Source organism: Terrapene carolina, unplaced genomic scaffold (genome assembly GCF_002925995.2).
Source record: "Terrapene carolina triunguis isolate 2854851 unplaced genomic scaffold, T_m_triunguis-2.0 Scaffold23, whole genome shotgun sequence".
NCBI classification, from domain to species: Eukaryota; Metazoa; Chordata; order Testudines; family Emydidae; genus Terrapene; species Terrapene triunguis.
The window spans coordinates 573111-587876 of NW_020664374.1; the positions used below are offsets into that span (position 1 = coordinate 573111).

A 14766-nucleotide genomic window follows, 5' to 3' on the forward strand; every position below is an offset into this window, starting at 1 on the left:
AAAAAATGTTTATGGAACACTTCTGTGGGAAAATGCAGTTTTGATGAAACCTAAATGTTTCATGGGAATGTGTCCATTTCAACACCATTTTAGACCAGACGAAGTTGAAACAAATCATTTCAACTTTCTCTTTCATTTTGATAATGTTGAAACACTTTGTTTTGATAAGGTAAAATGTTGTATTCTGATATTATCATTTTAATTCATTTTGTTCAGACTTGTATATTATACTAAAATATTAAATTTACAATTATATTATATTCATGATATTTAATGTTATATATTATAATGTTTTAACATCAAAACAAAATGTTTCAATGGTTCCAAATTGAAATTCTTTGGAATTTTCATTTTGTGGGACATTTTGACATTTCTGCTAAGAGAGAAAACAAATTTAGAAATGTTAGTATTTCCTGTGGAATGGAAACTCCAGCTTCTGACCAGCTCTAATATTAAGTCTAATGATATTTGTGTGATATACATTAGATGGTGAGTGTTTTGTTCCACTTCTCATTAATAAATGATACTACTTTGTAAGTACATAAGTCTTCCAAATCATCAGCTGTCATAATCTTGCCCAATTTATATTATTAATTTTCTTTTACATAATTTGCAACATTTAAGAGGAGATTTTGTCAGCACACCCTCTTTATAATATTTTTAAAAAATAATATAGCCTTCTAAAAATGTAGTTGATATAAGCAAAATATTTATAAAGAACTGCCTATGTGCCCCTTATTCCAGGGGACTCTGACAAATTAACCTAAAACATGCCCAGAGATGCGAATTATGTTTATTTAAGAAGTTTCAGTATGTGAACTCAGGAAGGAAAACAGTTTTAGAACGGCTTCAAAAATTGCAGTACATACAAATAATCTGTTGGGGTTAAGAGAAACAGTTGGAATACACCTTTTAACTAATGCTTGACCTCATCACTAATTTTAAACTTGTATATGTTGTTTTCCTCATTGATGTATGAATTGGTGCCAAGAATTGTATCATAAACATCTCTGTTTCCTTCAAGGAAAGGACAGTTTTATGTCTCCTATTTACACATCTCGGAGATAATCAAATACAACATAATGGAGACTCACGCTCCATTTTGCTGTCTCTCTAACCTACCTTTTGCCGTGGCTGATCTGGAGAGGTAACAACAACTGTATTGCAAATAGTCAATGCTATGAAAAAGTCAAAGATGTCAGAAAGTTCAGGGGTGAGCTGGGATAATGGCTGTTCATGGCTTCTCATAACCTCAAGACTCCTTGCACATTCGTTTACTTTTTCTAACAAATTAGGATCTGGAGTGATGTCTTTTTCCTAGAAATACAACAGGAACAGTGTTAATACTTTGCAGCTTCGTATATTTTAAAGTCTTAGACTGAACTGGTTCTGCCTGATGCATCAGCACCTCTCTGGTGGCACCATATATTTCTGGAGAATTTCAATTTTCCATCAAATGACACTTCCCCTGTCCTCTTTCCCCTAACCAGACATGCAGAAATGTGTACAATTTTAGGCCTTATGATTGCAACATTAATTTTGTGAACGTAAACAGATGCAGGGGTGTCTTCCTCTCCCTGGTAGACCACCTAAAATTGCTCTAAAAATGATGTGGACTACCTCCATTAATTTCAATTGATTGTTAATACTGAACCCTAATGATGACAATTACATTGTAAATGAGCTATTGTTAATCCTTTAATTGCTGATCATTGTAACAGAAACATTCAGCTATTTTGGGATTGTGGAATGGAAATTGAGTAGTGTCCTGACATATCTTCCTCTCTTCAGTCTTACCTGCGAGAATTAGTGTAGGCTGCCACAATATATAGACCTATATCATGAAAAACAAGACAACAAAACTAAGAGCTACTTCTGACATCAAAACAGTAAGCTTACCCATTTTGCACCACTAAGAAATTGTTTAGCTCCACTATATTTTAACCACTTTGAACTTGAGAGAAGCTCATATGCCACTGAAATCAAAATGTGGCATGTTTTCCACTGTGATTAAACAACTATTACATTCCTTTCAGGGCAAAGATATCAATTTCCTAGGAAGGCATAATGCTGGTTACAGAAAAGATACAAAGTGTGCTTCATAAAGATATGAGCCCTAAAGCGTTGTCTTTATTGGGACTTTACTCCAGTTTCATCAATTGTTGCACAACTAGTGAGGTAGCTGCACCAGTACAAACCCCGTGTGTCAACACAGAAAGCTGGGCGAATGGAGCTTACCATTGACTAAACCTGGGGTTAGCTCCATCAATGCAAATTGCAGCTTTCCTTTTCCACACTTGGGGTTTGCACTAACGCAGCTTCATTGCTGACTGGACATCAACAGCTGGAATTAGGGCAGACTCTCAAAGTATACAGGACCTAATTCTTCACTCCATTAAAGCAATTTAACTTTGGCAAAATTCCATTGGCTTCCATATAAAAACACGGTAACCGAGTAAAGCAGTATGACCATGCAATATTAATGAGATAGCAATTTGCAGGAGGAAAAACATGCACATGACATGTAAAAACACATGTAGAGATTAGTCATGGAAAAATTATGAGAACATTGTTCCACTTAACTTTTCTGCATATGCAGGACATTTTTGTTTGTTTGCTTTTTAATGTAACTTGCTCTAATTAATGATAAACTTGAACCACTTACACTTGAAACTATGGAATGACTTACAGTTGCAATTACAGGGTGAATTTGAATATATTAATATCACAGTTCCCAATCCAGTACTTACTATTCATGCATTTGTAAATCGCTGCTTCCCAAAAACTAAGATAGCATACATAGGCCAATTAGAACCCTTGATTTTAATCCTTAATCTAACATCAATTGCTGTAAACAAAGGGATGAAACACATGTTGTTCTTGAAAATCAAGGAATACCCAAAACTAAGGTTTGAGTTTATCTTTCTGAACTTGGAGCCTAGAGGGATGACTCTTTATATAAGATCTCTGAATACTTTGTTGTTTTAAAAAAAAAAAAAAAAAAGCGATGAAAAGGAAAAAGCCAAGAAGATGAAAGCTGTGAAAAGTACACAATGTGGTACAGATTTCTTCATCTTTTCCCTTTAAAGCAATTGATACAAAAGATACAAAGCAAAGCACATTTGTTGCTCACAACTAACCATTGGGCTGCTGAATGCAGTGTGCTTGGAGAGAATGCTTGCTCTTTTTGCTTCAGCCCTGCTGCCGGTGCGTCGGTGGGATTTCATACTCAGGCTTCTGTGGACAACCTTAATGCTCTGATGACTGCTGACACTGTTCCGCTGGGATAATGTTCCTCCTTTAGCTGCTGTTTCTTCCTCCTCAGAATCAGCTTCCTGGTACATGGCTAAACGTCTGGCTATTGACAAAAATACACAAAGTGTAAGATTACACGTTTTGTAGGGAAGAAGAAAGAGAGAGAAGTGGTGGCTAAAACTTTCTCTATGTGGTCTAGTTTTAGTATTATATTGCACTTTACTGTAAGAATGAATGATGCTATTATTACAATATAACAGGCTAGTCTTAATTGAACACTGATATCTTTTGACTAACGCAGATAAAATAATTAGCAATTTAATTCAGTTCACTGCCTGCCTCATCTTCAGCTCACTGTGACCAGGCTATTAAGTTCTACAGTCGCTCACAAATCAATTGATGCCCATCATAAAATCTCCCTCCATAACATTTTTCTTGCTAAAACTATCCAAAAAATTTGCTTTTCAGTTATGGTTTATGAAGGAAAAACCTAAACTTTACTGTCCTCCAGCAAAGACTGGGAAATTTTGCCTTATGTATTTCTGCCCACAAACATTTCAGAATGAATCTATCTATGGTACTTATAAGGCCCTTATTATCTTAATATCTGGGCACTTCACAAGCTTTCCATGTTATAAAGGGGAACTGAGGCACAAAAAGGCTAAGTAACTTGCTCGAGTTCACATAGGAAGTTTGCAGCAGAGCAGGGCCAGGAAGCTAGGTTCCCAAGTTCTAGGCTGATCATTGGCCCATACTCTTTGAATGAAATCCTAAGCAAAACAAACATGACAATGCTAGGGAAAAGTACAGTAAATAATGAACTGCAACAGGTCATCAATAATGATTTTTAAAACCTCACTCTATGTGTAGAGTCATAACGTAGCTTATTAACGCTGTAGGATTGAAAACTGCTATGAATCGGGTTATTGCAATGGCTTGATTCTATTACTTATGTACTGCAGAGCACAAATATTAAGTGTACACAGAATTAAGTTTGCTTCAGAGTTTTCCCAGCAAGTTTTCCCATTTTTTTAAATCAAATCTTTAATCAACTGTGTAACTACAAAAGTTTATGATAACAAGCTACAGTGGCAGTTTAATCAGCATAAGGAAGATATCACTGAACAAAAAAATGTGCAAAGCAGTCTTGATGTAGCGCACATCTATTTCTAGCGGATTTCATTATTTCTAGGGCTGTCAAGCGATTAAAAATTAATTGTGATAAATCGCGAGATTAAAAAAATAATCACACTTAATCACAGTTATAATCACATTGTTAAACAATAACAGAATATCATTTATATAAATATTTTTGGATGTTTTCTACATTTTCAAATATATTGATTTCAATTACAACAGAATACAAAGTGTACAGTGCTCACTTTATATTATTATTTTTTATTACAAATATTTGCACTGTAATAAAGATAAACAAAACAAATAGTATTTTTTTCAATTCAGCTCATACAAGTACTGTAGTGTAATCAAGCAGGCAGGATTATCTCCCGTATATGTAAACAAACTTGTTTGTCTGAGTGATTGGCTGAAAAGAAATAGGACAGAGTGGACTTGTAGCCTCCAAAGTTTTACATTGTTTTATTTTTGAATGCAATTATGTAAAAAAAAAAAAAAATCTACATTTGTAAGTTGCACTTTCATGATAAAGAGATTGCACTACAGTACTTGTGTGAGGTGAATTTAAAAGTATTATTTCTTTTGTTTATCTTTTTAACAGTGCAAATATTTATAATAAAAATAATAATATAAAGTGAGCACTGTACACTTTGTATTGTGTTGTAATTGATATCAATATATTTTGAAAATGTACAAAAACATTTAAAAATATTTATAATAAATTTAAGTTGGTATTCTATTGTTTAACAGAGATGAAAACTGCGATTAATTGCAATTAATTTTTTTAATTAAGTTAATTTTTATTAGTTAATCACTTGAGTTAAGTGCCATTTATAGACAACCCTATTTATAACTGATGCATATCACATTTATACATTCAACAAGAATCATGATCATTTAGTAGTTGGGCTTTTCTTTCAGTAGATAGGTATTTATCACTAACATTTATCCATTTATCAGGTATTCACTGAAAAGACTTCCATTATACTCAGAGAAACCGAAGTAGAATAATGCACAGTATACTGGATGCAGATGAACAGTATCAGTTATGTACCAAAGTCTTCACTTTCTATCAATTCTCTGGTGTAACCAATCAGGCTTTCCCAATGTCATGTACTAAATCACTAATTGTGGCTTGACATACAAACAACATAACATTAAATATTTCCATTAAAACATTAATTGGAAAAAAACCCTTGCATTACATTTAACTGAGTTCATTGTGGGGTTTCTTTTAATACAGCTAAGATGTAAAAAAAAAAAACAATCTATAATCCAATGTAATCTTCATAACAATCTTAATCTCTCAGAAAGTAGCCACAGGAGTTAAAATCAGATAGCACACAATATATAGATACTACTACTGGCACTATTGGCATTGTACGTCAGTAAAGCTGGACAAGATTTTTCAAAAGAATAGTTTATTTGACAAAATATGCAGTTTCAGGAGACCTAAAACTACTCGCAAAGTTGACAAGAATAGTTTGAGTCATTCACAAAATGACCAGAAGAGACTTTTTCGATTAATCATAAATTCTGAAACATTTCAGATTCAGTTCAACACAAACTGACTTTTTTTATTTTGATTTTTCAGAACTGCCATTAAACCAACCCTCACCCAAATCAGTTATTTGCCCAGCTCTATATGTGGTACAGTCCTCTGAAAAACTAAATACACAAAAAGAGCCAGATCCAGAGTTACACCAATTTTTCCCCGTGGGTGCTCCAGCCCCGGAGCACCCACGGAGTCGGCGTCTATGCACACACAGAGCAAATACTTTACTGCCTCGGGGATTTTAGCCCTGGGACTCAGGGCTTCAGCTGGGGGAGAGGGGGTTTAGCGCTGCAGCCACCAGGTGAGTGGGGTCAGGGTTCTGGGCAGGGGGTAGGGGTCAGAGCTTCTGACCTTCAGAAGCACCAAGGCTCAGGGCTTCAGCCTCGTGGGGGGTGCCGAGGCTCGGGGCATAAGCTATGAGGAAAGCGCCGGTTTCAGCTCCAGCACTCCTCCCATTGGTAAAGCTCCAGCATGCTCCCCCACAAGCTGAAACAGGGAATGAAGCTTTGGAAGTCCAAGCCCTGGTGCTCCCCATGGTCAGAAGCCAGGAATGGAGCCGCGGGGCTGAAGCTCTGAGCCGCAGCGTCCCCCCTAGATCTAAAGCCCTGAGCCCTGGAGCTCCCGAGGGTCAGAAGCACTGACCCCGCCCCCCTGCTTGGAGCCCTGACATCCCTCCCCCCCTCCTGGCTTCAGCCCCAACTCCCCTCAGTGGCTGAAGTCTGTAACGTCTTGTTCAGAGTTAAGGACATTTCAGAGTTACGGACAACCTCCATTCCTGAGGTGTCCGAAACTCTGAGGTTCTGCTGTACACACCAATGTACTCTGGGAAACATATGCTTATTTTCATTAGTATGTTTTCATCTCAAAGCCGTATTACCAATTCACTTTGCTAACCATCAAAGATACACTTTTACAGCTGATCTTGCAAGCTTCGGAGCAGCACCCTCAACTCCCAGCAGAGTCAATGGGAGTTGTGGGCACTCAGCATCTCACAGGAACAGGCCCCAGTGGCCTAAGGTCGCAGACTCAAGTTTGCCACAAGCAATAATCTTTCTTACCGTTGATAATGTGCAATTGAATGGCATGCCAAGGGAACGTCATACTGCTCTGTATTATGCACCTTTGCCAGGGAAAAGGACCAAACAAAATGACTACTTTTATCTTTATAAAATGTTCCACACAGCTGGTCAAGCTCTTCTCCAACTATACTGGTTAATAACAGGCCATGGCAGTTTTGGTTGAATGCCTGACTTGCAGTCTTTCCAAATAAATATGAGATCTTATAATCATATTCAGGAAAAGTTTCTGTTTTGAAAACATCTTTCAAAAGCAGGACTTCAAGCACAAACCCTGAGCTAATTATTATTTTATTCTACAGACACACAAATCAGAAGCTAAGTGAAAAGGCATTACATGGAAAATGTACCAAAGCTGCCTTTGCATTCCTTCTCTGTATAATTATTCATTGCTTTTGTCTCTTCTATTTAAAAAAAAATCTTTTGTTTACTGAAGAAGCATACAGTGTTTTCCTCGAATGACGTTCAGCAAGCTTATCAATATTATATGTATACTGTAGTCATCTCTAGTCTGCACATAAGCAAATGAAAATATTCTGTTCCCAAGAGAAATTTTCTTTAGAACTCAATCCTTTCGTCATTCTTGCCATTTTAAACCTAAGCTTTACCCCTAAACTGAAGTAGATATAAGATCACAGTCTGAAGCACAGACACCCGAGTCTCATCTCATGAGCATTTGTGTTCAGCATCATTTCAGTTAATCTCTGGTGGTCCTCCAGATTTACACCAGTGTACGTGAGACGAGGCTCAGGCCCACAGAGTGGAATAGGATTTTGGCTGTTTCTGAAACAGTCTTGTATGGTAAGTATTAAGAGGCGTTAGAAACTACGATATGTGGTTTAATCTATGCACTATGGTTCATAACTCTTCAACTGTGCAAAACATGTTTCTTTAGGAACACTATGTTCTCTCCCTCCTTCTAGCCTCAAATTCAGAACCTTTTCTATGAACTTTACATCATGAAAGACATGGTTTTGGGATGGTTTCCAGTGTCAACAGCTTTTACTCACTGAATACTGATGTCCTTTCCCCATTTAGAGGGTTCTTTATTTGGAGTAAATACGTACATACCTTTCAGAACCACAATAATGTAACTGGGAATATCAAATTACACAATCACATAGCTTATGTTATATAATCTTTCATATTAAACAGAGTAATAAATACCAAAAAATCAATGCTTTTTCTATGAAGTAAGAAGCTCACTTCCGTTACGTTTGTCCTATTCAAATGCAACAATAAAGTGTTTAATATAACTACACTACAGGGTATTTGGTGAGATTTTTTTTAAAGATTTATTTTTACTTAGCCCTTTGCTTCACTTATTAATACAAAATGACCCTCCATATCATCCTGCGACCTCTACTGGAGTAACATTTTGTAGCTTTCCTATTAGGATAAAGGAGTCATCCTGGCACGTTGGTAGCTAGACACCTGCAAGAGGTAGTCATGACACACTGGGGGAAGCTCCATGAGCGATATCTTCCAGGTAAACTGCAATCAGTATTCCCCCTCCTATACAAGAGATTTTTCAGCTGCTCTATTCTGTGTCAGGAATACAGCATTAAGAACATTGCCCTGCCACCACTAGCTGAAACAAGGAAAAGATCAAAATTAAACTTATTTAAATTAGTAAAAATGGAGTGGTGACAGTGAATCCTAATGTTAAAATGCATATAAATGTGTAATTGTTTATAATTATAAGGATGTAATAATTAATAAAGAGAGTTTCAAGCAGTTACAGCTAGGGATGGTGGTTTTGGAATAATTCGGCCTATAGGAAACAGGCAGGCTAAGATGAAATAAAGGTTACTCCAAAACCTGAAGGGAAGGTTCAATCGAGCATGGCACAGGTTTTCAATCAGGTCCAGCTTTGATTGAGAGATGAGTTCAGCGACTGTGATTGGTTCAGAAGAACAGACCAATCAGGGAAGGCTTAAAAATGATTGGTGGAGGGTATGCTAATGATAAGGATTGAGGAAATAACCAATCAGAATAGGCCAAAACCTATATATAAGGCAGAGAGCTGAGACGCTTGAGTCACTTAACAGAAGAGCAGGTGGACAAGCAGGAGAGGAAGAAGGAAGATCAGAAGAGAGCTGAAATAACTGAAAAGGGAGGAGCCGTGGCAGCAATAGCTAAGGAGTGGCCGTGACAGAACTGAAGAAGCTTTTGACAGAGCAGAGGGGAAGAAGATGGCAGAGAAATAAGCACGAGGACCATAGTATAAGGAATCAATAGGACATACGAGCGTGTCTGCCTGAGATAATAAAGTTGGATGTCTGTGTATGTGTGTATTTATTACTAAGTATGCAGTTTTAATGTTTCAGTAAGAACTTGCTGTCAGCATCCATAAGAATTTCCCAGGGCATAAGCTAAGAGAAAACTTCCTCTGTGTATTGAAGGCCTCAGATTACATCCATGCTGAATGCCATTGTGCTTGTGTATTAGACGGGTTAAAAACACACAGTAAAAATACACCGTTAAAACACACAATTCTAGCTTTGCTGACCCCCCTCCCTTCCTCAGGGACAAATTAAACTATTATTCTTTTCACAAAGCAAAAGAAAATGAAATAGGAAAAAACAAATCAGCTACATCAGTGTGTTCAAAACACCCCACCCTGTTAGCAGGTGTTGATCCTGTAGGGAAAGGGTTAAAAGGCCCTGACATTGATGACTTGTTACCCTGTATAAACATAAGGGAGGTGAGCAATCATGAGGGAGCAACAGCCACCGCGGGGAAAAGAATTGAGTTGATCTTTATCATCTTTTTAAAAATTTCCTATTAATAAAGTCAAATCCCCAGGATGGATGCAAGGTGAGTTTGGACTGGGCAAATTATGTCTGTAGGTCAGATAGGGAAAGACATCTCTGTTGGGATATGTAAGGGTTAAGTAAAGACCTGGGTAACTGCTAGCATGGTATTCGGGAGGAAGGCATAGGCAGGCACTGTCTCTTCGCTTGATAGATAAAGTGCTATCCCTCTCCCTTCCCTTCTGCTTGTTAAGGATTGATAAGCGTTGCAGCTGCATAAGGAATGTGGGTGTCTAAAGAATACCCTTTCTGTAAAGAAGTGTTATCTCCTCCTCCCTTCCTTTCCCACCTACATAAACGAGCTCAGGATCATGGCCCCTTCCTCCCTTCCCTGTGAACTGCTGATTAAGGGAACCTGTGGCTGCAATTACTGAAAAGAAATGCATCTTCAAGGTAAAAATGTCTGTAAAATATGCGTAATGCTGTAAACAGTAAATAGGGGCGGGGATAATTATATTCAGTATATGGGTATTCGTATTACTAAATAAGGGTTTTGGGGGCGTTGTAGTAAATGTGGGTATTTCCATACTAACTTAGATAAAAGAGCGTGATGTAATTAATTCAGCGCTTACTCCACAATTGGGTCAAGGGGAACAAGTACCGCAATAAAGAAGCCCATTTACTCCATCTGCCTCTGGGTCAGCCTGCTCTTCTTTTCGTTCTCTAACAATCTGCTCACAAGAAAGTTATGGCACAAAATTGACATAAAACGGAGAAAGTGATCCTGCTGCATGATGTACACCACCCCAGCCGAATCTTCACCAAGAACAGACAGACAACATGCCAAGAGGGATCTCATTTTCCCAAGACAGTGACTAAGAAATCTGGCTAATCCAAATGGAAAATGATAGGGTTTTCACCATTCCCTTCCTTCTGAGCTTCCCTTTCACTGTTCCACTCTCTGGATTCACCCCCCCCACACACAAAAAATTGGAGGGAGGGGAAAATGCAAAGAATGAAAAATTATGGGTTTTCTGCTGTATGTGACTGAGCTCTTGGGAATTAAACTTGGGTTTGGACAATCATTCCATACACAGTGAAAAACTAAAATTAGAAGGATTGGCGACCACATCCCTGGACAAGTCTACTATAAAGTTAGATTTTGGAAAAACATCTGGGGCAGATGCCAGGCTGCTCATCATCTGGCTGTAGCTAAATCATATCATGTGTGTCACAGACACAATCAGGTCATTAACTGCTGCAGGGATCTGTAGGGCCAGTTTTGAGACGTTAGGTGCCAACTAATTGTGTCATTAATTCCATGGATGTTGGAAGAAGAGCATTCCGGAATCATGGCTTTTATTATAAGATGGGGATTACCTTTTCTTTGGTTGTCTATACAGTTATTTTTAGACCACTAGTGTGAACCCCACTAGCCTGAGTCTGTCGACTTGGGCTGGAAGGCTCACTCCAAAATGCTGCGTAGACATACCCACTGAGACTCTGGCTGGATGACGCTGTGAGCCCTATGCTGGCCTATCTCATGCGCCTGCCCCCCAACACTCAGCCCATCACAGACCCAGACAGCAGAAGGTGGAAGTGGCACTACATTTATCTATTCTTCACACCTCAAATCCAAAAGAGTTGCCTCAGATAAGACAGCTTCATTCAAATTCATTCATCTGACAACAGAAACCAGAGCCAAAGCTCACTGACACCTTGTGCAGACCATCACCTCATTAAGGAGGCATCATAGCTCCCAGGCAACAAGAAAGACCTCTAATCCCGATTCAACCACAAAGACCCATGGACTCCACCAAATTCCCAAGCAAGTTAAAGGACAGAGGCACTCCCCTCTACATCACTGAAAATATCACACATGTTTGGGATGGCTTTCAAACAGCCTAGATCTATTCCCCCTTTGGGGTGATTTAACCAACAAAGAAGTTGCCTGTATTCCCAGAGATTAGTATATTTAATCCTCAAGAAGTACTAGAAACCCTGAAGGAGTATTGACCCAAGGTCTGTGAATCCAACCTATGCCTTCACAGTTCAGGCATCTGCATCTGTGTGGTCAGCCCTCAGTGATTCAGCCCAAGTACCCACTCTCAAGCTTCCAGCTTCCCAGCTATTGCCTTTCTTGGGTGTCTCCCTCCCTTCTGACCAGGGTATTTCCAGGCTGCAGAGTTCCCTATCTTCACTGTGTTATTCCCAGCCGAGACAGGATGCCTAAGCTCCCCTGCATGCTCTCTCTTCAGGGAGGGTTAACAGTGTGATTGCCCACACTCATAAGTTGCCACACAGCTCCGGCTATGCAAGCATTACTGAGAAAACATTAAAAACAATAAAAGAACCTATCCTAACATGGGCTCTGGCAGGAACAGTCCTTCAGTACCTCAGCCAAAGGGTTTCCTTGTGGTTTCAAATTCATCACAGTTTCAGCTCAGAACAAGATCCTAGCCTTATAGGGCCTCAGGAGGCCAAGTCCATCCACCTTTCCCTAAGGACTGGGGCCCTCCATTGACCAGGGGTCCTGTCCATTTGCTGGATCAGGAAGAAGGACCTGAGCATGTTTAAAACCAGGTGATTTAACCAAAAATCCTTTCTTTGTCTGGAGAATTCCATTTGAATTAGTACCCTATATGCATACCTCTCCAGGGGATGGCTTCAGATAACTAGAGGAATTTTACATTAACATCCCCCTCGTCCTAGAGGAGTTATGTACTATTCCACAATAACACGTACACAATTGCCTATGTAATAAAATGGATTCCAAATGGTATCAAACTTAACTCAGTAAGGTTTAACTTAATTTAATAAAGTTCATCTTAATTCCACAAGGTTGGACCACAATGTTGTAGGATATTGTCAGTTTGTCACATCTTTTATGGCTCGTGAAAGGGCGTCATGAGCAACTGGTGTCACTCCTGACTGAAATAGCCAATGCCTTATTCAGGGAAGAAATTTTTCCTTCCTCATTTGAACGCACAATAGCTTGACCAACACTGAAGAAACCCACTTCAGATATCAGTACTAGCTAACTACTGGCCAGAATCCAATCTCCTGTTCCTGACCAAGTACATAGAGAAGCTAGCTAAAGGCCAACTATAAGCTTATCTTATTGAAGCTAGTATCCTAAATCCAGCACAATTTGGATTCAGCCCAGGATTCAGCTTTAGTAGCACTGATGAATTATCTCCTGCTGTCAATGGATAGAGAGTAGACTTCCATTCTCATCCTCCTGAACCTCTCTGGAGCTTCTAATATTGTCAACCATTAGATACTTCTGTCCCGCCTTAGAGAAGTCGAAGGGGACCAAGGAAATGTGCTATAATGGTTTTAAGTCCTTCCTTGTGGAAAGTTCCCAAAGAGCAGTGATGGAAAATTACACCTCACCACTAGACCTCTCATTTGTGGAGTCCCACAAGAATCAATTCTCTCTCCTGTCCTATTCAACATGCAGCACCAGTGAACTGATCAAATGACAGGGACTTAAGTACTAGCAACATGCAGATAACACCAGGGCCGGTGCTACCATTTAGGCAAACTAGGTGGTTGCCTAGGGCGCCAAGATTTGGGGGTGCCAAAAAGCACTTTTTTTTACATCATTCCTACGCCCCCTCCCCGAGCGCGCGGTCGCCGCTCCACTTCTCCTGCCTCCCAGGCTTGCAGCGCCAATCAGCTGTTTGGCACCACAAGCCTGGGAGGGGAGGAGAATTAGAGCGGGGGCGGCGTGCTCGGGGAGGAGGCAGAGCAGAGGTGAGCTGGGGTGGGGAGCTGCTGCACGGCTCCCCGGGAGGGGGGAGTTGCCGTGGGGGGGCCTCAGGGCAGGGGGGGAAGCTGCCGCGGGGGGGGGGGGTGCAAGGTGGAAGTTTCACCTAGGGTGCGAAACTTCCTTGCACCGGCCCTGGATGACACACAACTCTGCCTGTCCTTTGCCATCTACAACCACATCATGACCATCAAGATGCTTGGACAAAATCAGCTCATGGATAAAGCACAACTGGCTGAAGCTGAATCCAAGCAAGCCAAAGGTGATGCTGATGGGTTGAGAAAAGCAATCTGAAGAGGTCCCAGCCATGGTTCAGTCTTCTTTGATTCAAGATACACACTTGCAATCGATCAATTCAGTCTGTAGTTTAGAAGTGTTCCTGGATTTCCCACTAACCCTAAGTTCTCATATAGGAGCATTCCTGAATAATACTTTCTACCATTTCCAGTTGGCTAGGAGATTCCATCCCGTCCTGGTAGATGATGACCTGGGCTTGGTTATACACAACTTTGTCACCTCCCATTTGGACTACAGCAATGAAATATATCTGGACACATCAGCTCTTAGGACACTCCAACTCAGACAGAATGCTGCAGCAGTTCTCAGCAACACAGGCTACTTGAGAATATCACACCTATCCTCTGCTCCCTATACTGACTTGATATTCTGTGGGAAGCCAAGTTCAAGGTTTTAGTGCTTATCTTCAAGGTTCTCCATAGTCTTTGCCCAGGATATCTAAAAGGGTCTCCTAAAGCTTTGGGATGAAGATTGTGATTGACAGTTCTGCTTCTCAGGCACAATAGAACTTTCTACCATAAGGGTTAAACTTGTCTGTTCTGGAGATAGGACTTTCTCAGGGGCTGGTCGAAACTGTGGAATGAACTCCACACAGGAAATAAGGATCATCACAAATCTCATCGTCTTCCAATTCAAATGCAAGGTACATTTCAACCTTGCCTTCCCTAACATAAACACAGGGTAGTGTCTACATTAAACCAAAAACAAAATCCTACCAAAACAAAATTCTGCACTGTACATGCAATTTTCACAGTGGGAAGAGGATGAGCGAAAGTACACAAAGCACATGTGACAATCGTTACTTATGCTGCTTAATGCACTGCTGGAAGGTGCTCAGATACTGTGGTGATGAGGGCAGTATAAGAACCTAGACAGAACAGAAAAAAACAAACAAACCAGAACCTTTGGATGAATTTTCAG

General features: G+C 39.8%; 1 protein-coding gene across 1 annotated transcript in view; it reads right to left on the minus strand.

Annotated features, from left to right (window-relative positions):
- LOC113406169 (probable phospholipid-transporting ATPase VA) overlaps nucleotides 1-14766 on the minus strand; it is a 134368-nt gene that overhangs the window by 26026 nt on the left and 93576 nt on the right. The window contains exons 8-9 of the mRNA XM_026649236.2: nucleotides 3141-3358; nucleotides 1123-1317 (exon numbers count right to left, since the gene is read on the minus strand). Of these exons, the coding sequence (XP_026505021.1) occupies nucleotides 1123-1317; nucleotides 3141-3358 (413 nt within the window). The remainder of the gene's footprint in view (nucleotides 1-1122; nucleotides 1318-3140; nucleotides 3359-14766) is intronic.